Below are 25,955 nucleotides of genomic sequence, written 5' to 3'. Positions count from 1 at the left end.
TCATTTAGCTGTTTAACAGTGACCACTTCAGCTGATAAATCTGGTTACATGTCGTATTAGTATATTATTGCTGCATGACAAATTACAACAAATATAATGGCAAAAACTAATACCCTTTTATTATTTGTTGGTTCAGTAGGTCAATATTCCAGGCAAGCTGGACTGGGTTCCCTGCTCATGGTCTTATAAGGCCAAAGTCAAGGTATCAGCCAGTCTAGGCTCTTATCTGGAGGATGTGGGGCAAACCTGCTTCTAAGCTCATTTAGGTTGTGAGGAGGATCCAGTTCTTTAGAACCGTACATGCAAAGTTCCCATTCCTTTGCTGGCTCTTAGTCAGGGGCCCCTGCCTGCATCTAGAGGCTGACTGAATTCCTTCTCATGAAACCCCTCTATCTTCAAACCAGCAGTGGTGGGTCAAGTACTTCTCATGCTTCCAATCCCTCTGACTTCCTGTCTTCTAGTCAGAGAAACACTATGCTTTTAAAGGACTAGAGTTAGATTAGCCAACTCAAAGAATCAACCTTCCCAACCTTTTTTCATATAATGTAACTTAATCATCGTATATTAACAGGTTCCCCCCCATACTCAAAAGGGAAGGGATTGGACAAAGGCAGGCCATTGGGGTCATTTGTGGAATTCTGCCTCCTGTATGTATTTCTGCCCAGAGTAGGTTAGAAAGGGAGTTTTTGTTTGGTGGCACCTGTATTTTTGCCCAAATAACATATTTGAAAGGAAATATTTCTTTGCACAATAAGAATTAAATGTGGGTAGTGGAAGAAAGTGTGGCTGGGGTTCATAGGGAGAGAAGATGCATTTTCTTTCAAAGGCTTCATGATATACAGAAAATACTTAAAAAGCAACTTAATTTAGGAAATGGGCATATAAAACAGCTTGCTTGATTTTTAAATTAAGAACTGTAATCATAAAATTGCATTTAATAAATATGAGAAAACTATGGTAATGGCCAATTAAAAGAGAGATTTATTGGGGAATAGGGAGTGGAGAGAAAACACAGAGTAAAATTCATTCAAAGATCTTCATAGAATAACAATAGCCTTTCTAGGATAAAGTTGCTAAGTATTAATAAAACCATGTTGTGATTTTACATAAATGGTTTCATAATTTTCTTACATGTTGCCCGCTCCAAGAGACTATCATTCACAGATTGGCACCCAGCTCTCACTGTCATATTTGTGTTTATTGTCTTTATAGAAAATGCCCCGATTTGAAATTATCTTGGTTATTTACATGTCTAGTTGCTTATTCTCTGCACCCCCCCATCCCTTCCTAGAGGGTACGCCCATGAGGGTAGGAATGTTAGCTGCCTTGCTCTTCACTGTAAGTGCAGTGCTCAGAACTGTGCTGTGTACGTCATGGGTGCTCAGTACATATTGATTAAATGAATAAATGAATGAAATGGTTTGCCACCTTTCATCATTGGCCCATGAGGCAGATCAAATTAACTAAAGGCCTAGAGTATATTTTCCTTTCCCAAATACAGACTTCCTTTATTTAAATGAGGCTCGTCTAACCTCTTCTGTCTTGGTTGTTTCATCTGACAAAATTCTGATGCTTTTATACAAAGTTATATGAAGAACTTGGTATCTGTGATTAGCAGGCTGGTAAATCAAATGCTCTAACTGTAGCATGCTTAGTTGCATTAATAAATTAATTGGATGTGTCTAGACAGTGTAGTGCTAACCTAGCTTTTTAAAAATGTTTCATTGTTATGTTAGGTTGTTACTCTACAAAAACAGATATTTTCTGGGAAATATATATACTTTTCAGGTAACTTGAATTTAAAATTATGACCAAAACGCTTCCTTGGAAATGAAGCCTAGTTCCAGCTCTGTCATTGATTTGCTTAGAAGTTACTTCATTTGTGGTTTCATCAACATCCCTAAAATGATGCAACTCATAACATAAGAAGTAGCTGATTTCTAATGCTTCTCCCTGAGTTACCCCTGCACACTTTTGTTTTTTTCCACATTGTTAAAAACCTCCCTTCTTTGATTGGGACTTAATATTTCTAAATATTGGATGGTCATGTGCTCAAAGAGAAAGGATGGTGCTATGAAAGAATTTGTACAGGGTTTCCTAAAGCAAATTGTTTCTCTTATCCATGGCTTTTCTGCCGTGAAAATGAAGGCATGTTGTGATAGATGGTCTTACTGTACTCTAAATCACTCTTCCTGCATACGTCCTCCCTGGAGGTGTATTCTATGTCCCAGCCCTTTGAACTAAGAATAGGCATATGACAATGATTTGGTCAATGAAAGGTGAATACAATGATATGGTCCTTTTGCAGCCAGTAACTTTACAAAACTGTACAAGGCTCACAAATTTCATTTTTCCCCTCAAGTCACAATGACGGACAACGTTCCTGGCAGAGACTGTTTTTCAGCTTTGGTCCTGGAGTGAAGAAAATGGCACAGAACCAGAGCAGACCCATATTGGATTTGTAGCACAAGTGAAAAATAAACCTCTGTTATTGTAAGCCATTGAAATTGTGGGGTCATTTGTTACTGCAGTATAACTGGCCCATCCTGACTGATACACATGCCTGATACTTGTGTGCCCCAGTTCAAATCATCTTGGCCTTAATTCATATTCCAGCCACTGCTAAGCAGCAATTCTGCACAGGTTTCAACCAGCACCGCTATATACAGCCTGACAGCTCATTGGCTTAAGCCCGTGCTTCTTGCTTTATGCCCATGTGCTCCTCTGATTTTGTCATGCACCCTATGAGAGCTGAGTAGGCACTCACACATGTATAAAGAGAAAATGCAGGTAAATTAACACCCACGAGGCAAACCTTGACAAATCGGTAATAGACGCTGAGGGACAAATGTTTCCTTCTTCCTTCTCTTACAAGTACAATTCTGAGATGCATTTCTTAAGGCTCCTTAGAAAGTCTTTCAGAATTGAACACATCACCAAGTGGCCAACTTCATAATACAGCCCTATGTTGGCCCTCATCCTTTGTTTTACTCTCCCTGGCCCTTACTTCTACTCTCTGGGATCACATTCCCAAATGAACTCCCTGCACACAAGCCTTTGTCTCAGGTTGTGGTTGGTGGGGGAACATGACTAGTCCCCAGTTAGACCCCCATTTAATTGAACCGATCAGAACACTTTCCACCACTGGCATGAATTATTTAAGTAATTCAGCAGCGTAAAGAATTATACTGTGTGTTTATAGAAACTTGCAAAGCATAGACACTTTGCTACTCAGCCTGAAAGTTATTGTTAGATGTGCTGATCCAAAAATAAGACCTTCCCCTTCCCACGCACACAGATTAATTTCCCATCATTAGCTCTCAGCCTATCCTGATGCTATAACACACAGTTCTTTGTTACAGGGAGGAATCCATGTTTTTTTGTTTTATTTTGAAATTTAGTGATATGTTGAATAACACATTGTTAGGCAAACATTGAAATGTTAAAGCAGAGTTGAGATTGTGGTGGAAGTGTTGCTAATGGTACCGTGTTACCCTTCAACTCTGATTTTACCAGTCCGCTGACAGTGCCCTGTGGGACATTTGTCTGGCATCATGGGAAATGCCACCTTGTTTAGGAATTGAGTTGGCGACTTTCCCACAGCATTTTGACTGTGTCCACTCTGCCTCCTTGTCAGTTTATTCACTAGAAATCTTTTTTTTTAAATCACAGCAGGATAGAACCGGCTATCTTGAAATCATCTAACCAAATTCCTTATTTCATAGGTCAGAAAACAAGTCCATAAAAGGTTAAGGAAAAAGATCCACTTTGGGGGGAGTAGGGAGAAAAATTGAGGGGGATGTAATCTTGGCTGTTAAGAAGATACCATTCTATTTTGACATAATTAAATTCTTGATTGTGATGCTCTTAAATGAACTATGAAATTCTAAGCACTTACAATGCAAAGTGTGATTTTTAACTAAGGCTCCCTCTCCATCTGAATGTTAAGGTGCCAGATGCATAACTAATCTTAGCTGAACCTGTGTTAAGAAATCAGCAAGGTGTCTTTATTTAACTTGCATGATCTGTGAATATAATGTAGTGTTAAGTAGCATGATTTTGCACATTAGATCCTAAAGTAAAAACAAATTCTCCTTTAAAGTGATGGTAAAATGCAATCATGTGAAAGGTTATTTTACATTTGGTCTCAAAGGGAATGAGAAAGAAGCACAGAAGAAAATAATTAAAGAACTTGTTTCTAAATGTGATTTGAGCATATATACATATATATATATATATATATACACACACGCATATATATATATACACACGCATATATATATATATATATATATATATATATATATATATAATGTATGTGTATGTATGTATGTATTTTTATTCTATTTTATCTGAGGGACAAAAGTCAGGTCTTAGGATTGCATTCCATGTCATGCAGGGGACACGCCAATCAACAAAAGGTGGGGAGGGGGGGTTCTAAAATCTCTTGTTATTCTGGTTTTTAGTTTTCTGAAAAATATCCAATCCGTTGAGCTTCAGTGTTTTTGCTTGGAGATGTTTCCATGATCTGGTTTCGTTTCTGGGAATTTGGGTCCTTCTTATTATCTCTGGGTCCAGGCATCGTTCCTGCAGAAACTGCGTGGGATTATCTGTTTCCCTGTTTGGCGTCTTTGCTGCAGTGGGTTGAACTCCTGAAGCAGTAAACAATAAAATTGTTAAGGACCGACCATGGAAGATTGTGTGGAGAGGAAAGCAAGCTATTCTGATTTAAGACAGAAAAAATGTTGGTCTTTAGCTTCTTGAAATTCTGCTCTAAAGTCTTCTTGCCTGGGGTTCGCTAACCAGTGCAAGAATGTAGCGATGACCACTCAGTGTTTTATTGAAGTTGGGATTCTGGGGTCTGACTTTCACTTGGTGAATCGATCTTTATTTTAATGTATTTGAATTTCTTGAAGAAGCTATTTTAGCTTCTGATGATTCTCTTCCTCTGGGAAAGTGGCTCCTAATCCGAGGAACACAAACTCTTGAGAAATTAATACAAGAGTCCTGGAACCTATTTGGGTACCAACCATTGTCAGTGCATCTCTACGTAGACAATATGTATTGTATAAATTTATGTGAAGGTGTTCTTAAATTCTCTGTCACTTTTAAAACAATAATTTTTCTCGTGCCCTGTGTGTGGGGGAAGGTCTATGTTTTTAAAACAATTAAAGAGGTCTTTTTGCTTGAACAAACTGAGAACTACTAATCTTGATAGCTATGTTCTACAGGGCATGTTTTACGAAGCTAAGTGAAATTTTTAAAAGTCAATGGCTAGATAGTATTTAAAGCACACACATTATTCATGATTTATTCTAATAACGTTTGTGGATGACTAACTTAATAATGCTTCTGCACATCTGTTATGTTTTGTTCTGAAGATGTGACTAAGTATCTATGCCTCCTTAGAGGTGGGTTTATGATATCGCTCAGTGATTGAAGCAAGGAATAGAATTCCAGGCCTTTTATGGGGTAGGTATTAGATAAAACATCCAAACACTTTGATAGGCTTACCCTGTGCCAGATACTGTTCTAAACAGTCTTGCAAATATTGGCTCATATAATCCTGACAGCCCTTTGAGACGTAGGTACTACTGTTATTCCCATTTTATGGATGGGAAACTGAAACACAGAGTGGTTGGGTTAAGTAATGTACCCAGTGCCACCCATCCAGGAAGTAGTAAACCTGGGTTTCATTCCAGAGTCTTAGCAGGGGTCTCTAGCCCTGCACCTGCTGCCCCAGGGGATTTTCCTTCTGTCCTGGCAGGAAGGGATCTGATGACTGCTGAGGAATTCCTGGATGATAGGCTGGTTTGCATTGAGGTAATATATATCCATGTGTCCTCCACTCCCCACCCTAGCCCTTAATACATTACACACGCGCGCGCACACACACACACACACACACACACACACACACACACACACACACACACACACACACCCTGGGCTTACTCTGGACACAACAACATTGGGTTACCTTGGACTATAACTGTGATGCCCTTTGATCTGGGCTTTGCTCTCAAACCTTTTAGAACTGTCACTTCATAATAGCAAGGATGTGCGGTAAAGACCTCCAGTGTTTGATGGAACTCAGTCCTGTTTACACACATTACTGCTTTGGGTAATCCGTTTGCACGTCCCCAGAGTTCATTTGGACAAGGCCAGCATCTTGAAGATTATGCAGATGACTTTATAAGTACTGTGCCTTTAAAGCAATTAGTTGATGGTTCTTGAGACCCAGAATGATAGCATCAGACCATGTTGCTTTTGTAAGACATTTGAAAGTGTCCCTCCTTCCCTTGCCAAAACCAGAAGAACGGTAGAATGATAGAAACCAGTGCAAGATACCATGGGTCTTCTTTCAATCTGGCTGCCAATAAACATGCAAATATGTTTTCTAGGGAATTGCTGAAGAGGATTATGGCAGTTGTCTTGCTTCCCTGCCCCTTTCAATTTGGCAGGTGAGGCCAAGGGCCCGTGGAGGCCACGCTTCAGTTCGAGAAGCTGGCACTAGACACCAGGGGACCAAGGATTATTTTGATGGGGCAGGCTGGCTGTACTCAGAATTGTCCAAGTCATTTCAGAAGCTATTGTTATTGTCAAGGCTGACAAGTAGAGTCCCTTAGAGAAGTGTTTTTCCTGATCAGCCCAGCTGTCTTTTGTAAACTCTTTCACCAGACAGGAGAGGAAAGTCAACTCACCTTCATGGCGAGAAGCCTCCAGACTTTCTAGTTTCAAGGAGCCAAGCCAGAAAGGAGTCAGGGGGTAAATACAGAGTGATTGTTAAGGAGGAGCTAGAATTTCAAAGGGCAAACTTATATTCCAGAATAATGAGCTGATGTGAGGCTGCTGGTGCTGATTTTGTGATATCTGCCTTGACTCTCAATCTAGAAGTGGTATACAGCAGTGGTTCTCAAAGTGTGGTCTACAGATCATTGGCAGGTTCCTGAAATCCTTTTAGGGAGTCTGTGAGGTAATAGTTATTTCATAGCAATGCTATGACATTATTTGCCCTTTTCACTGTGTGGACATTTGCACTGGGAAAATAAAAGCAACTGGGTGAAAGGCTCATACATTAGTGCCGATCAAGGCAGTGGCACCAAACCATTGTAGTGCCTATTGTATTCTTCATCTGCACACATGCCAAAAAAAAGCTATTTTCCTTAAAATATCCTTGATGAAGCAATAGTTGGTTAATAAGTTTCTTAAAGTCCAACTTTTGAGTACATTTTTTTTTAATGTGTGTGATAAAATGGAGCTACTCATAAAAGACTTGTGTTGCAAATGGAAGTGTGTGTAAGCCTTGTCTCCTTGCAAACCAGTTATGATATTGTTTGCGTTGCTAGCTGAACTAGCAGCTTTATTCATGGAACTTATTTTCTTGTAAGAACAACTGAAGAATGCGCCATGGTTATGTAGTCTTGGTATTTCACAGATAATTTCTCAAAGATGAATTAAGTGGACCTAATATTTCAAGAAAAAACAATTTACGGTGTTTGTTGTTAATGATAAAATTTGAATATTCAAGTAATAATTACATTTTTGGAAAACTTGTATCTGACACATTGAGCCTGACAGTTTTATCAATACTTGAAAGCTTTTTTGATGAGATGGGTGATATTAACAAATGCTACTTTTCCAATATGGAATAATGATATATGTTAACATTAACATTTGGAAGATCTGCATGACTCAGGGACCCAGTATTTCCCAAATGACCAATGCGTGATGTTACCAAATCACATATGGCAAGAGATTCATTAATAGTAGAAGATAGACCGACGACTCTAATGTAGTAGAGTATGAAAAGTTCATGCATATGGTTTCAGATTTCCCATTGCAACTGACCTTTGAGAAACTATCTGTTGTCAAGTTTGGGCATGATATCAAAAAGAATCTACAATTATCTATCTTAAAAAGCCATTAAAATACTCTTCCTTTTTCTAAGGACACATCTGTGTGAGGCTAGATTTTCTTCATATACTTCAACTAAAAAAAAAAAGTATTGGCACAGATCAAACACAGAAGATGTGAGACTCTCTTAGACTGTTGACTAAAAAGATCCACAAAAAAGCAAAACAATACCATCCTACCATGCTTCTCATTATTACTGGGGGGATAAATTTATTTTTCTTAAAAATATGTTATTTATGTTAACGTGATATATTTATTATTTTTATTTTTAAATGAATTAAATATTTTAAATATTTCTCAGTTGTCATTTCAACTATGGTAAATATCAATAGTTATAACCCATATAAACAAAATCTCTTTAGAATCCTCAATGTTTTAAAAAAATTCAAATGGCTCCTAGAACTAAATGTTTTGAACTGCCAATATAGAACAGTGCAGTATTTTCCATCTGGAGCTATCAGAAGAGGCAAAAAAGTTGTCCAGGTTGGCAATAGGGACTGTTTAATTATACAGAGCGTGCCAAAAAAATGTATACACATTTTAAGAAAGGAAAAGACTATTAAAATTTTAGTAATCAATATATACTGATAACAAAAGATGAATACAAGTCACATTTCACTTCTGCAATTACAAGAGATGTTCAGAGTGGTTACCATCAGCATCCAGACACTTCTGATTATGGCAAACAATGTTGACCAAAGTGTCCACTTGTATACATATTTTTGGCACCCCCAGTATATCTTTCAATAATTCAATAAAAAATATTTAAATGTTTTCCTCTTTAAAATGAAACCCTCATAGAGCTCAAATATGCTTACATTGCACATTAAACTCTCATTCTTCAATAACTGATATCAAAACAGGAAAATAGTGGCAATTATATTCAATTCTAATTTTTTGGAAACAGAAATATCCACATACATAGTGGGTTATTTATAGAGATTGCTTGCAAATAGCCACTGAAACTTTATTTCTTGTCTTGCAATTTAAAACAAATAATAAATATTTAGGTAAATAATAAACCATTGGACATTATATAAAAGAAAAACAATAATTTCAAATGCTGATGTTTCTGTTTCTGATGGTGTAGTAAATAGTACATATCAAGCCTCATTTAAATATACATGGGGTCTATGTATAAACAGTCTATAGTTTTTAATGTATTTTTTATAAATCATATTTTTCTTACATAATTAAACAGTTTGCATCATTTATTTAATAGCAAGTAGTCAAAATTTTCCTTACATATTATGAATGACATTAAATATAATACTGTAAGTAAACGTTATGCATAACATTTGCTATTCTGAATAAAACTAAAATAACTTTTGCCTCAAATCATATGTGCATGTGCTGTGAAAAACAATGAAGTGATTGAAAATATTCCTAAGAGCACTTGAGAAATTATTGTTTCTCTGAAAGAGTTCTGTATTAGTTTCTGAGGGCTGCTGTAACAAAGTACCATGAAATGAGTAGCTTAAAACAAAAGAAGTTTCTTTTCTCTCAGTTCAGGAGCCCAGAAGTATGAAATCAAGGTTTTGGCGGGGCCATACTCCCTCCAAAGTCTCGAGGGGAGAATTCTTCCTGGCCTACTCCAGATTCTGGTAGCTCGTGGCATTATTTGACTTGTGGCTCCATCACTCCATTCTCTGCCTCTGTGTTCACAGGACCGGTGTTTCTATGAGTGTCTCCTTGTGTCCTCCCCTCTTCTCGTAAGGACTCCAGTGATTGGATTTAGGACTCGCCTGGTTTATCTGGAGAGCCTGAACCATCTGGAAAGGCCGTATTTCCAAGTTCACATTCTGAGGTTCCAGGTAGATGTTAATTTGGGGAAACACTACTCAGCTAGTATACGTTCCCGCTCTGAAGTGATTGGGAGTGCAGGCATGCTTTTACTAGGTTGGGCTTTGCTGTTGCACAGAACCATTCTGTCGCTGGTTATCCCTCTGATGCTACCAGGTGATCTACACTGGAAAAACTCAGATTCCTTATCTATAAAGCTGGGTCCATGATATAGTCATCATGTTGGCTTGAGGTGAGAAGTAATGAGATTATGTGCAAACAGAGAATATTCTCAGTGCCTGGCTCAGAGGAAGGTCACTCAATAAATATTAGTAGTTGTTTACTGTTGCCAGGGCAGGCAGGTAATAATAATCGTAGTATGCACTATAAATATATCGTTAATGACAACTATATTAATGATAATTGTAATAAAAGTTAGTGTTCATGGTGATTTCAGAGACCGTTTGTACATAATAATGGATAATTTTACTATGAGTAAGTGGGAGAGAGAGAGAGAGAGAGAGAGAGAGAGAGAGAGAGAGAGAGAGACAGGGAGGGAGAGGACAATGAGGACCCTTAAGTGAGCAGCCAGTAAGCCTGGTTAGAGATAGACATTGCTATAGAATGAATGTTTGTTCCCCAAATTCACATGTTGAAGCCTAATCCTCAGTGTAATGGTATTTGGAGGAAGGGCCTTTGGGAGGTGAGTATGCCATGAAGGTGGAGCCCTTATGAATGGGATTAGTGCCCTTATAAAGAGGCCTCAGAGAGCACCTCTTGCACCTCTTCCATGTGAAAATACAATGGAAGATGGTATCTATGAACCAGGGAAAGTGTCCTTACCAAACCCTTGATCTTAGACTTCCCAGCCTCCGGAAGTCTGAGAAATACATTTCTGTTGTTTATAACCCACCCAGTGTGTGGTATTCTGTTATTGCAGCCTGAACAGACCAAGGTAGTCCTCAACAAGACTGTTGTATCAAAAGACACACCAAACATGTACGTCTTAAAGAGCTGCACTGGCGGATAGCTTCCTGGTGTTCAGCAAACTCTAGCATTTATCATTATCTCTGTTCTGGACTTGTGTCATGCATTTGTAGGCCTATATCTTGATCACTATGTTGGGTGGTCTTTGGAGACCTTACAGTATAATAGAGAGAAACTCTTAAAGTCCATATCTATAATTCTGCGCAGTCCAATCCAGTCGGATCTATCCTCCTGCAGTTTCAAACTGACTTCGTGTCACAGTTCCCCTGGTAGCTATTTCAGACTTCCCCTGTATTCTCCAACCTGTGCTTCTCACACCCTCCTTCTTCAGGGCCTCTTGGCTTGGTCATTACATGAGCTCTCTCCCTCACTCTAATTCACTTCAAAATATGTGGGCATCTTTGCCCATCTGTTCTTCCTTCCCTCTATTTCTGATGGGAAATTACCCCTCGCCCCTCTGAGACTAATCCCTCCCCTGGTAACTACTCTTGGCCCAAGTAATAATTATGGTCCATGATTTTCCCTTTGTTTTCTTGCATTTAGTCCCTCTCCATGGAATCCTTCCACTCAATCTGTAAAGTTGCCCAAACTCCCTCTTTGTTCTTAAAGGCACTGTCTCCTCCAGCTACCCCTTTGCCGCCTTTACTGTACTTTAAACTTCTTGAAAGTGTAGTGACTTAGCTCTAGTTTTATGTTGTGAGAAGCTGTTAATTATAAAACTATTGAAAGAGCAATCCCGAATTCCCAACAGTTGAGTCCTGATAATTTCTTCCTGGTACAGATAAACAGGGCTGTAACACTAGACAGTGAAGGGGTCCTGGGCTTCTGAAGTAAGGTCTCCAGGAGCTTGCCACCACTTGCTGATCATAACCCCTCTATGGGAATTTAGCATATTCAGAATATTCAGTGATGAGTATAACAAAATGCTTTTAAGAAATCGGATTTACATAGCTATTCAGTTGGAAAAATTACAAGATCTCTTAATGCCCTGAGGATAGCGTAAACAAAGGCGCTTTTATCTTTTAACCCCTGAATTTGTTTCTGAGAGTTTTCTGAATAATAAGCAGGTAGGAAATTTCCAGCCTCTCCAGTCTACTTTTCATTTGCTGGAAACTTGCAGGTAAGTCCTGAGTGAGGAATTGAACCACGAGGGGTGAGGAGGTATTGAGAACCAGTACAGTTTATTAAAACCCACTTAGTTTGTTCCAGGAACTAGGTAGTAAATCAGTACTAACCGAGGACACACCATGAATGAAGAGAGGAGAGTTGTATACAAAAGTGTATATAGCATTTAGGTATTTGTGTTTAAAGTGAAAAACAGGAAAAAAAAAAAAAAAAAAAAAAGGAAAGACGCTTAGGGGCCTTTTGAGGAACTGAAAGATGACCATTCAGATACATATGGGTCTAGTGAACATCTATCGATAAGTTTTTCTCTGTTGTACGGGCAAAGGGAGGTGCCCTCCTATCTGACTCGCTTGACTGAAATTTCACAATAGGATCGTAGTTTACTGAGAAATTATATGTGAAAATTATAGTGTGGACGATTCAATCAGCCAATAGTAGTAATGTGAGGCATTATCTATAATGTTCCCGAAGGAGACATAAAAAACTATAAAATATGGTTTCTGCCCTTGGAGAAGTTTACAGTTAAAATGTATTTAAGTCCCCTCTCTCTGAGCAAATTCCCAACCTTCCTTGGTCCCATAATGCTAGGCAGTATGAAACGGCGGAATGTTGATAAACTTAGCTTGAGAACGTCATGAGGTGAAAAAATCCTGTGTCCTGTCACCAACTGCCCAAAGGTTCAGCTTTGTGCCCCTTTGGTCATCTAGGAGGAGAGAAGACATCATTCCTAATTAATTTTTCCTATGAGAAAGTTGACCCTCAATTGTAAAGAAATTGCATGGACTATTAATGTATAGTCACCAGTGTTAGTTTTTTTATCCCAGTAACCAAATATGGGGAATTTATGTCTATTGGCTGTATATCTGCAATGGAGCGACATCCTTAGAATAATAGCACAATAGAGAAATAACTTCTAAATGGGTTTTCCTGCATATAATAATGATAGCCTTTAATGCAGGGTACTGGCGGTGTGGAATCACAAGCTAAAAAAGAGTAACAGACTTGAAATCAGTTAAAAATCAGAATAATCAACTGAGAGAAAAAAATGTAATCTCATAAATCTTAATTTTCAGCCATAGGATAATAATTTCTTTATTCATTAAGTAATTTTTTTTCTGCCCTTTCCTGTTTCTCAGATTGGAACTCTAACATACAGTGTTTCCCCAAAAATAAGACCCAGCCAGACCATCAGCTCTAATGTGTCTTTTGGAGCAAAAATTAATACAAGACCCGGTCTTATTTTACTATAAGACTGAGTCTAATATAATATAATATAATATAATATAATATAATATAATATAACATATACTTGGTTTTATATTAATTTTTGCTCCAAAAGACACATTAGAGCTGATTGTTTGGATAGGTCTTATTTTCAGGGAAACAGGGTAGATTAGAATTGCCAAATATTTGTGAAATGAGAGGCTTCCCCCCATAATAGCCTACAACAAATACAACAAAGTCACAGTTCAGCCCCAGAATTAGGTGTGTGTGGCTCTAAGGTAAGAACTCTCTTATTGAGAGTGGTCTCAAAGGCAGGAGAGGAGGGTATTAGACCAACAAGGATATTTGAGTAACATTTTCCTAGCGATAGGGAGAGAATCATTTGGCTCATTACCAACAAAAACATTTCTTACAAACTCTGTGTATAAAAATAGCAAACTTCAGGAGCATTAATAGAACCCAAACTGTACATTGCTATTTGTTGTTCCAGAACTTGGCTTTCATGAAATTTTAGAAAGGACCAGATTTGAGCCCATTCCTTTCATGATTTGTAAGCCAACCTAGTACTATATCCAAAGAACACTGTAAACACATATAAGCAGATTATTATTTTTCTTGGTGGAGTGAAAAAAGAGCATTTTTTCATTGTAGGAGTAGGCCAGATAATTTAAGGGTAAATGAAATATGGGTAATGTGTGGTGAGGGGAGGGGCTGCGTGAAATGAGGCCGGACTGGCCGTGCCTATTTACTCAGAAGACTAATTTTCAGCAGTTACCTCTTAAAGCTCGTCAGAATTTTAAAAATGTGTTCATTTCTCTTCCACTTGAAGAGTGGGGTCTGTGAGTAGCAGGATTGGGAATGTCACAATGCATGTCAGCTGCCAGAGCATGGAGGCGCGCACGTAGCGGGGAAATCACCAGTGGTTCCTATGAGCATGAAGCAATATGTGCTGGGCTAATTACTGTTCTCTGCAACTGCTCTCACATCCTGAAACTCTCCATGACCCAACTGCGGAAATCCTGTTTGTCTGCCTCCCACCCTCTCCCCCAAAGAATGAAAAACAGCAACTTGCAAGGCTGGGCTTGTTTAATGAATGTGATTCATTTTTGTTGAACTGAAGACACAAGAGGTTTTGGAGGCCGTGAGCTTGATGCTAGATTTGTAAATGACCCTGTGGTCCTCGTCTCCGGATGAGTTTAGGATGGAGGGTGTCTGCATTGCTAGAGGACAGCCTGTCCAAAGGTATTGTCTTTATTGTTATAGGTTCCTAGAATAAAATGACTTTAGAGGTAGGTGAGGCCACCTTCCAGGCCTTAGGCAGAGCTGTATCTAGCATGGTAACATGTTAGATTTTTTTTTTTTTTTACTAAGAATGTCCTCGAGATGCTGCCTCCTCCTTTGGTGACCCCGTCTTTTCGCTAGCTATCATCTTCCTGGGTTTTAGTAACCCCTCATGCTGTAACCTGAGGCTCTTTCTGGTTTTTCTGATAGAAATAATGAGTTACCTTGCACTATAGAGTAACTATAGTTTTTGGTGTAATGTCTTTTCATTTATTCACTTATTAGAGTGTTAAACACTGAACAGTTTTGCTTTCTTTATATTAAGGTAAACTTCCCCTTACTCCCTCTCCAAAAACTTAGTTTAGCCAAGATAGATTGAACATTACTTTTCACAGTTTGTAACAGGAGGGATTTTAATAGAGACATTGGCTTGGATATAGTTTATTTGAGTGACTATTTGACTATATTAATTAATGGTAATTATTACTTAGTGTGAAGGGAAAAAAAGTCCTGAAAATAGCTTTATTCTCTGGAGAAAGATACTTCTCAGCATGGATAGGAGTACTTTCTTTCAGTGTAGATGCAACTGCCGGATGATATTACCCAAACTAATTAATAATGACATATTAGTTAACATATTGCCATCAGCAGGTGGCTATTGGAGCAGGGGTGAAACTGGCATGTGCTAAAACAAATTGTTTTACCCTAGAGAAATGCGTAGAATTATTTTTCAAAAGAGACTTTTTAATGATGCCTACAATATGAATATCTTTTTTTTGTAAGACATAAAACTAGGGGTAAGGTAGGAGTGAGATAAACTAGGAAAACAAAATAAAAGAAAGCAAAATTGATTCAACCTTTTCCAATGAAAAACAAAAACCTAACAGATAAAAAGCTGAATCCTAGCAGCACTATTTGCCTGTCATATCAGAAATCATGTGAAAGACTCAAGTGTCCTTTCTTCCTTCACGCTCTCCTTTCTTCCTCTCCTTTGTCCATTCCAGATCTGTCAAAGGAGTCTGGGCACAGGGTATTTGCCATGACAGATGGGCAGGAAACTGTAATCTGTTGCCGTCTTTCAATTTTGGAGGAATGGTTGTGACAATGAAGGGGTTAAAACTGTCAACACCTATCAGAGCTTGGAGATAATTAGTGTAATATCAATCCACATTGGCACAGATGACCACACAACAACAAATAAATTCTGCTAGGTTGGTGCTTTGTAAGAAATCCATATTAATCTCTTTCCGGCTCTTGTACAACCAACCTTTTAAAATGCCTGTGTGAAAAAGTTACTGTTTCTGCATACAAATGATGATAATGAAAAATGATTGTGAATCGGTTTTATTTTGAAGGGTGCACTTTGAATTAGCTCTTGTAGGGACAAGGTGAATAGATATGCATCCTCTGAGTATGACAGGCAGCCGTTAGAATGTCTCGCAGTGTGTTAACTGTTACTCTGTTACTCAGGATGCTGAAGTATAGTACTGCATGATGTGACTTAGGAAGGCAGACTTACAAGATATATGTTTATTTAATTTTGTCTTACTTTCCTTTCTTACACGAAACATAAAGGAAGAAAGAATTAGACTTCTTTCATACCAAAGAAGGAGACCTCTTTAAAACAAAACTTGACAAGAACAGGCATGAGAATAGCCTTGAGAAGAAAAAAATAGATTTTTATTTAATAGCTGCACACAGATAAATTGATAGATAAAAAGCAGCACTTAAGGCTGTTTTTCAAAAGTCCACTTGGTGCCCAGAAAGGGACAAGTGTGACTTAAAAACAGGAGCAGGAATCCATGCTGGACTAGGGGAAGAATGGGTAAAGGAGAACTTCAATAACCCCGATATGTTCAAATCCACAGGTCCCAATGGCTGGCATCCTAGCGTACTTAATGAATTGGCCGAAGTCATCACAGAACCGCTAGATATCATTTTTGAGAACTCGTGGAGGACTGATGAGGTGACTGAAGACTGGAAAAGGGCATATTTAGAACCTTCTTTCAAAAAGGGAAATGGATGATGACCCTGGAAATACTCATCAGCTTAACTTTTTGCTTGGAAAAATTCTGGAGTAATCAACTTAGTAAACTGGGTAACTTATAGCTAGAAATGAGGCAGTGAAATATCACACAGAAAGAAGTACTGAGTTCATTTTAAAAAATCACACCATTGTGAGATACAGTTTTATGCATATTTTGGGATTCTCCCCTCCATCCTATGAGTTCTTGATGAAAATAAATGAGGTCGGCTAAGGCCTTTGGGTAAAACTAATTTTAAGTGTAATACCAGACCAAAAGCAGATTTCTGGCATTAGCAGTGATTACATCGTTTTCAAATTAGCCTTTCACTTGAAAATAGTAGCTTCAATTTTTTATTTCAACATCCTTTTTTCCTCTTTATATAAGACTATGTTTTCGTAGGTGGACATATTTTACATAATTCTATATAGAATAGTTCTGTGAGGGAATTCTTATTTTAAGGTGCTTTATATAGTTATTTCATATATAGGTACAATGATAAAGCTGACAAAGTAGGGAACATAACCAAGAGAAGATAATTTTTTCTAATTTTTCTTTTCAAATTTAATCTGGCTGAAGGTTGGCATTTGGACCAGAGAGAGGGACTTGCTCTGACATGCACTGAGCAAGAGCCAGCTATGTAACTTGGTGGCTCGCTTTCTTCACTCCCTGGACACTGCTGTGGCCAATGCAATGCCTGATCCCACCTCACTCCCCAGGTTTCTGACCTCGGGCCTGGGGGGCAGGGACGTGGCGTGGGCTGTGACAGCGGGCACTGAGAACTCTGTATAACCACAGCCAAAAAGGAGAGCAGCATGAGATGGGAGAAGGAAATTAAGACGACTCTGGAGTGTTTCTCATTCCTATGTTCTTGCCTTTGGATATTGGTAGTTTTATTTTCTTCTTAGAAAATGCAGCCATGTTGATAGGACCAAAAATGTCATTGAAAGGAGATCAATCAAAGAAGACATAGATATGCCACAAACTCTTGGGTCAGGCAAATCCTGAGAAGAGGTGGGCAGTACTGTACTGCAGCATCTCCCCTGCCCCACTTAGAAGTACATAAGAGACGTGAGTTTACATCAGCTTTGTGGTGCTCAAGCGTTTGAAACTCTCCAAAGGAAAGACATTTACATTCATTTCTTCCTGGTGCATACTGGTCCCTAGGATTGGGTAGGTAGTTAAGGTCTCCAAGGGTGATTTTATCACAATACTGTTTTAAAAATCTAAGGTTTACAGAGTTTAACTACTTCTACAGATTAATTTAGACACTGGATAAAAATCAATCTTGCTTTTAAATACAAACACAAGGAAATTAAGCTCTCAAAGCATGTACAAGTTGTCCTTTAAACTATAATAGGTGGTAGTTTCTTAGTTTCTTAAGGATTGTACTCCAATCCTCCAATCAACCCTTCTTTTTTTTCTTTTGCAAGCGAACTAGAGCCTTTAAAATTTTCAAGCTAGATTTTTTTTTTTTAAAGGAGTGTGTGGGGGAGGGTCTGTATGGATTACAGACGTAATTTATTATGATAATAAATGGCTTCCTGTTAGAGACCTCATTTCCAGGTGCGGCATCTGTGGCAGATTTATTTCACAGATGTACATTTACATGCATTTGTTGAACTGTTGCTAGAAAGGACCCAATAGCTGAAAAATCTATTATTTTTACCATGGGCATTATGATGCAATCTACTGCAATCAAGAAGGGGGCTCTTTGGTCATTTCAGGTTTTATTTTCCATTTGTGTAATGTCCAACTTCAATTATCTTGCCAAATTTAAATCACCTCTATGTGTCTGCTATTGGAATTCGAAACTAACAATCCTCTACCTAAATTAAGAGTCACAATCTAGGATGGTGAAATAGCTGATGGATTTTAAAGATTTCTTACTTAAAACTAGACGAAGAAAACTTTAAAATAAGCAGAGAAGTATTAAAGGAAGACCATTAATTCCTTTGCATTAAAACAAGATAAGGTAAGAGTTAGAATATAAGAGAAAGGAAGTAGTCTTACCATGAATTTTATCTGGAGATAATTACTCTGAAGAAGGGTAGTTTGTTCATAGTGTTTTGTTTGTTTTATCTAACATTCATGCTACCCTTAATTTTTTTAAAATAAAGGAAGTAGCTAAGGGACAAATACCATATCAAAACTAGAGGGTTATCTTGATTTATATTTTCTAAAACATCAAGAGAGATTAATTACAGACTTTTATTTCATAATATTGAGGAATTTGGAGGACTGTAGCAAAATTTTGTTCAGTTCATTTTAAAACAAAATTTTGAGGGGTGAGAAAAGAAGGATGTTATTCCCAGAAAATATTTCTTGGCATAGGGCATACACAATCACTAAAGGACTTTATAGCAACATAGAGCACGTGTCTTAGTGTTGTGAAATCAACAACAAACGCAATAAGCTTTGAGTTTTTACTTTGGAGGTCCTCAGATCTTAGTTCAAATACTAGAGTCATGTTGATAGCCTTTTCCTGTGGCGAATCTGTTAAGAACATAAGCTGAAGTGTAGCAAGGGAATGATCTTTAACAATTATTAAATTCATAAAAGCTTTTATCTTTGTCCATCAGATAGGAAAAATAAATACCTCCTATAGTTCTTAAGAGGCTTAAGAGTTCTGCAACCAACACCCACACAGTTTATGGCCCAGAACTTGGCACATAGTAGGTGATAAATGCCTCTCTCCCTTCCCCTCTTTACTCTCAGTTACCTTCTTTATTTCCTCTAATATGAAAGAGATTACCTTAAAATGGACTAGAAAAACTCAAGCATAAATTGATGTGTTCTTATTGCTGTCTGAAACCCAATGAATAAGGCCCCCTTTGCTTTCTTTTAGGAAATATTTTTAAAAGTTGCAGTGGCCACTCATATTAGGAGTTCAGTAAATGTTTATCGATTGAATGAAAAAGAATGCGATTTTTAAAAACAATAAGCAAATCAGTAAGGCCAACACTTTTCAAGTGGTCACACAGAGACATATGAAGGTGTTTCTCTAACTTTCCTCTTTTTATAACAGCTTTAGTTTTATAAATTTGGTGTGCAAATTAGTGAGTGGCATATGGATGTTTTCCTTTGATTTTATGACTTGGTTTACAAATTAAGAGTGCAACCGGGCAATCCACCATAGCTGCTTCTGGGGTGGCAAGATACAGGCAAGATACAAAGCTGGTGATGGTCAGTCAGCAATGTCTTGTATGTGAAGATAAGTCAGAGGTGCCAGTGACTGGGAACCAACTACTAGGAAACTGAGATTGTTCTCTGTGAAGGGTCTGAGTGCTTCAAACATGTCCCTTGCCTATCCCTTGAGGAGCAACAGAGAGGTCAAAGAAAATGAAATTCTTGGACAAAATATTTAGTTTATATAACTTTTAAATGTAATATTAGGTGTCAAAATATCACGTTCAGGCAGGTGGAAGAGTTCTGAATCTCCAAGTAAATAAAGAATAAAGAGTAGAATATAATATCCAACACATACAGAAGAAATGAGCGAGAGCCTGACCTTACGTTGATAGTTCTCCGTTCAGACCAAGGACTAAGTAAGTAATAAGGAATCCTTAGAAGAGACCAGCTGACAACTGTGCTTAGAATAAAGCCATAATAGGTGCTGTATTAAATTAAACAAAATAAGTTGTGCTGAGCAAAACAAATCAGCTAAGCTTTCTTTCTCTTAGAATTTTCTAATTTTACTCTTATAGCAGCCTCAACGGTCATCAGTTAGATCTCCCTACATCAGATGTTTTACACTAATTCTTTGAATAGAAAATCCTGTTTGGCTTTCTATTAACCTCTAAGGAGATAAGATCAAATAACTTTCTATTCGATGATCACTACTTCAAATATTTTCATAAAAAGCAAAAGATAAAAAAGAATGGTAGTTCAGAAAAGTGAACAACATAACTTTCTTTTTTACTTATCAAAATAGATATTTTCTTTCAAATTGTTTAAATTCCTGGAAATGAAGTTTTATTTTTTATTGTTGTTAAGAGATACCTTTTGTGGAAAATGGGAGGTTAAGAGCTGGTGGTATGTCTTTTTAAATATTTGGCCAAAATTTCTTCCACTGGAACAAAAGAAGTCAACTTTTAAACATTAAATATGATAAACATGTTATCTAGATGTATCCTGTATCATGCTCTTTGTCAGACGAATTTTCCCTTATGATTCCAAAAATGAAATGCTGTATTGCATGTCTTTAAGGGCAAGGTGGTATAGTGATTGGGGCAAATGTTAGAAATCCTATTGTTCATTGCAGTTGTCACCCTGTTCCCCAAGCTTGACAATATTCTGAGATACTATTTGGATTAGAAATGCCATTATTCATTGAAAAGTTCCGCCCATACAGAAACATGAGCTTGGGCCTGAAAAACCAGCACGTGTACTTCTAAGTAGCCAAGCACAGAGTCATTCTAAGTAAAAGCTGCTGTTTGGTTTTGTAAATGTAATTGCAATTGACACCTTTTCTTTCCTTTTAGTTATTGTTTTAAAAAGGGACTGTATGGGAAGGCACTCTGAAAAGTCTAATTGGAACAGCATTATGAACCATGGAATGTGTGCCCTAGCAGCGCGGTGATTTGCAAACATATGTCCATTCTTCAATAAATGTTATGGCTTTCACAGTGGTCCTGCCTTGGCCTCTTTTGTAACTGTTTACTTTTCAGTGAACGGAGTAGAGTATGTGCATTGTTTAAAATGACAATATGTAAATGTTTATGGTACTGTAGCATTACGGTTAGCATGGGAAATCAGAGTTCTACTCGGAAAAAACGGAGAAAGCAAGGCTTCCCACACTGCGCGCAGAATTCAAATGAATCATTATGACGTGTACTTAGAGGCTTTTGTGTGATTGTTATATATGTTTATAGTGTGGCTTTCTCCCCTTCCCTCTCACTCCACTTCTGACTAAAAATGTTATCCTGAGCATGATGGCACGTGATGCTGTGCCAGTAATCGTGGCCTACCACAGTTGGAGGTGGGGTGACAGTGGCAGGGTATGGAGTTTCCCCTCCTGTGATCCTGCTGTGGCTTCCACAGCCCCCAAATCTCCATCACCCAAAGATTGTTATGATTCAACTACAGATAAGCAGCATCTCAGGGATCATTACATCTGGAGCCCGCTGGATTCAATCCCACCCTTACAACCTTCTTCCTTTAGGACCATGAGCAAGTGGATTATTGTGAATGCTTACCAAAATAATTAGCACAGGATAAACAGCCCAAAAACATTCATTTAAACAAGTTTTATAGTCATGTTTTGGATTATGTACAAATGTCATCATGATATGTTTTGATGATTATGACTTTTTATTACAAGATCAGAGGAAAGTAAATTTAAAGCAATGAAGATATAGAGTAAATAGGAAGAAGTATGTAAACATTTGCATTTTAGAAATGAAAAGAGACTTTCGGATACCCTAATCTGATTGATAAATTATGTAGATAAGACACCGAGGAGCCAAGAGCTAGTGACATGCCCATGATGGCACTGGGATCAGAGCAGTCAGTTGAAATTTTCCCAGATTCTCTGACTTTTTTATCTTCTGTCAGATCCTAGAAAGTATACCTAAAGGGATCTGTGGCAGTTTAAAAAAGATATTTTTCTAGACTGGCTTTCGTTTTGACTTAGATCCATAGTTTTCAAGATGTAATGTGAGAACATTTTTGTTCATAAACTAAAGCTCTAAGCATCCCCAGGGCTCTGCGGGAGCTTAAAACATAATTTTTCAACTCTAAAATCTTAGGTTTCAAGTCTTCCTTGATCTACAAAACAGTGGGCAGAGGACGTGAAGAGACATTCTCCAAAGAAGTCATAAAGATAGCCATCAGACATATGAAAAGATGCTCAATGTCACTAATCATCAGGAAAATGCAAATCCAAACCACAATGAGATATCACCTCACACCTGACAGGCTGCCTATTATTCAAAAAGTCAACAAATAAGTGTTAGCGAGGATATGGAGGACAGGGAACCCTTGTGTACTGCTGGTGGGACTGCGTATTGGTACAGCCACTATGGAAAGCAGTATGGAGATTACTCAAAAAACTAAAAATAGGTCTACCATATGACCCAGCCATTCCATTTCTGTGTATTTATCTGAAGAATATGAACACACTAATTCAAAAAGATATATGCACCTCCTATGTTCATTGCACATTATTTACAATCGCCACAATATGAAGCAACATAGTTTGCCATCAATAGACAACTAAAGAAGATGTGGAATATTGCTCAGCAATAAAAAGAATGAAATCTTTCCATTTGCAACAACATGACTGGATCTAGAGGGTATTGCGCTGAGTGAAATAAGACAGAGGAAGACAAGTACCATATGGTTTCACTTATATGTGGAATTTAAAAAAATGAAGCAAAACAAATGAACCAACAAAACAAAACAAACACCAACTCATAGAAACAGAGATCAAATTGATGGCTGCCAGAGGGGAGGAGGCTGGAAGGATGGGTGAAAAAGTTGAAGGGGAATATAGTCAATAATATTGTGATAAGTTTGCACGCATAGTGACAGGTGATTATGAGACTTAAGTGTGGTGGTCTCATTGTAAGGCATATAAATGTTGAATCATTATATTGTACACCTGAAACTAGTATAATATTGCATACCAACTATATTTTTAAAAAGTCTTCCTTGATCTGTCAGGCACATTTAGAAAAGTCAGTGATGTTGGTGGGCAGCACTAAAATGTATTTTTAAAAATGGTGAAATGCATGGATGCCGTAGAGACTCCAGCTACCGTGTTTCCCCAAAAATAAGACCCAGCCGGACAATCGGCTGTAATGCGTCTTTTGGAGCAAAAATTAATATAAGGCCTGGTTTTATATAAGACCGGGTCTTATAGTAAAATAAAAATTATATTACTTTTTGCTCCAAAAGACGCATTAGAGCTGATTGTTCGGCTGGGTCTTATTTTCGGGGAAACACGGTAATAAGAGTGTTTGATAAAAAATAGGATGGTTTATATCATTAATAAAATCACTTCACATAAGGCAGCTTTAAAAGTCTTTCATCTGAACCTGGAAAATGAATACCTTCTAGTCTTATTGCAGGCCATATGCCGCTCCACTGAGGATTTTTTAATTTAAAAGACGGAGCTTGAACAATTTTAAATGAAAAAATTACTTTTCTTCCCCCTCCTAGAGTTACCCTGAGGAGAAAGTGCATTCATGTAATTATGGACACTTTTTTGGCCAACCTCCTCTACTTTAAAATACATCCATGTACCTTTAACAGGATGTCTGTGGAATCTCATCTGTTTCTTGGTTGAATAATGAGCACCGATTGTGAATTGTATATATTCAGTGTGCATTCTTTGACATCCGTTGTGCTCAATCTATTTAACTTTGACTTCATTTTGGAAATTAATCTACATAACAGCATTTGCAAAAATAGCCATTTTGAGAGAAGGATATGCATTCGATTTTTTTTCTAAATCCTGACCACTAAATCAGAGGTCGTGAATCAGAGGTCTTGGTTTTCCTGATTAGTAGCTAAATCACTTCCTTTTGCACCTCTACTCTCTCAACTATAAAATCTCCAGTGAGCAGTGTTACCTAAACACACCCTGTGAAAGGTCTGGGAAACAGTATCTGAATAGACTCATGTTTAGAAGAAAGTCACAGAGTAACATGGTTCTGATATTTTTTTACTGTGACCTGCAGGAGGCTATGAACCCACCCGGTTTGCCCCCACTACTGTTGGTCTCCCTTTTGTACTTCCATAGTTCCTGGTGTGTTTTCTGGCACGTTGTAGGTGCTCAATAGTATTTCTGAATGAATGAACGACTAAATGGACTTTCTCACTCACCTAAGGAAACTGATTTTAAAATTCTGTAAGTCGGTTCTACTAGGGCATTTCCTGGTTTCGGGGAACTTCCAGGAAGTTTTGAGTCTGGCGGAGAGAATACCTTTCACCCAAAGTTTTTCTTTATCAGAAGTTCACCTTGGGGTGTGGTTTTCTTGTTATTCCGGTCCTCTGACTTTTCTGTTTTCTTGTAGATAAGACTATAAATGCAAGTAATTTATAAAAGAAAATTTTGCATGCTCATTTAGGTTTTCTTTTGCAGAAATGTATTAAGCATTATAATTTGTGAAGGCATATGAAAATACTCAAGTGACACTATTTGAATTATGATTTTCTTTTGGCTATTTTTTCCTAATCTGAATTGTAGAATGGAATATCATCTATTCCTGCGATTAAAACTAATCAAACTTGTGATTAATGTCCTTATCACATACATGCTAGCGTATGGTGTGCTGCTAGACAAAAAGCAAAGATATTTTGATAACCTGCCCTATACAAATATTCATTTCCCTCTCAAATTGCATTTTGGACACACTTCCTTTTACATATATTTAATGTAAATACATGACCCGTGGTTTTGTCCCTGGAAATAATTATTTCTTCCCTAAAAGTTACTTTTACCTTCTACCAATAGAAAGGTTAAAAAAAGCATTGAGTAGTTAAAAGAGTCACTTCAGGGTTGTTCAAACCTAGGTTTGAATCCCACAGAGCTGCTGAGAATTACGGAGGCTGGACCAAAGAGGAAACTTGCAAGTATCCAGTAATTACATGCCTCGTCTTTCTTTTATTACCTGATATGTGTGAATAATGTGCAAGGGAGGTAAGAACATTTAAGATTTGGAGTAACAGAAACCTGGATGCACATGCGAACTCCCCACACCTGGTTAAGTCCTTAGGCACATGACTTAGTCCTTCCAGTCTATTTTCCCATCTGAAAAGTGAGGTTACTAACACTGCCTCACGAGAAGTCTCGTGCACGTTGAACAAAATAACATGAAAGACAACCATAGAGGGTTTTGTGTTGGGGGAACATGAATCCTTACTCTAGCTCGGTAGTGCTGGCAGGTAGAATATAAGGAGAGGTTTGTGAACATGGACTAAAATTGATTTCAAGATATGTTAGGAAAAAAGCTTACTTACTTGAACTGATTATAGAACAACATTAAGAAGTAGAGCTGCCACCACTTAAAAAGACATTTAATATGTGCCCAGGACATTTCAAAGTACTTTACATGTATTTTCTTATTTAATCTTCACAACAGTCTTGTGAGGTAGGTATGATTGTTATTCCCATGCTATAGATGAGGAACTGAGGAAAAAGACATATTTTTGGTAATTTACCCAAGGCCACACAGCCAGTAACCAGGAAAACTGGAATCTGAATCTCAACAGATGACTTTAAGTGTGTCCTCCTAACCTTTGTATTTTATGGGGCCAGATTTAATACAAGACCAAATAAAAGGACCATAAATTAAGAAATGGAAGAGGTTCATGACAGTGGAGTTTATCATAAAAGAGGGAGTGCTTGAGGAGCCCGTTGAAGAAGGTATCAAATAGATTGCATTTCCTCAAGTCAAAGATGCCGTAGAGGGCAACACCACTGCTACGTCGCACTGAAAAAGAAGAGTGTTGCCAATTCAACGATTGCACGAAACTGCTTTTCAATTAAGGTTTTTGTTTTCCATTTATTGATAAAGCTATCTTCGACTTATTTATACAGAATGTTTATGATGTGTCACTCAAACATACAAAAATAGACATGAGGCAATCCTACAACTTTTTTGAGGC

The 25,955-nt window shown here is 37.7% G+C and overlaps 1 protein-coding gene across 1 annotated transcript in view; it reads left to right on the top strand.

Moving 5' to 3' along the window:
• Nucleotides 1-20,971, top strand: part of SAMD5 (sterile alpha motif domain containing 5) — a 55,001-nt gene extending 34,030 nt beyond the window's left edge. The window contains exon 2 of the mRNA XM_019746928.3: nucleotides 16,185-20,971. Coding sequence (XP_019602487.1) covers nucleotides 16,185-16,247 — 63 coding nt within the window. The 3' untranslated portion in view covers nucleotides 16,248-20,971. The remainder of the gene's footprint in view (nucleotides 1-16,184) is intronic.
• Nucleotides 20,972-25,955: the final 4,984 nt, after the last annotated feature.

Source organism: Rhinolophus sinicus, chromosome 2, assembly GCF_057876585.1.
Source record: "Rhinolophus sinicus isolate RSI-liver-muscle chromosome 2, RSI-T2T, whole genome shotgun sequence".
Taxonomy (NCBI): domain Eukaryota; kingdom Metazoa; phylum Chordata; class Mammalia; order Chiroptera; family Rhinolophidae; genus Rhinolophus; species Rhinolophus sinicus.
Note: the sequence above shows the minus strand (reverse complement) of the source record. Positions and strands in the feature narration are given on the sequence as shown.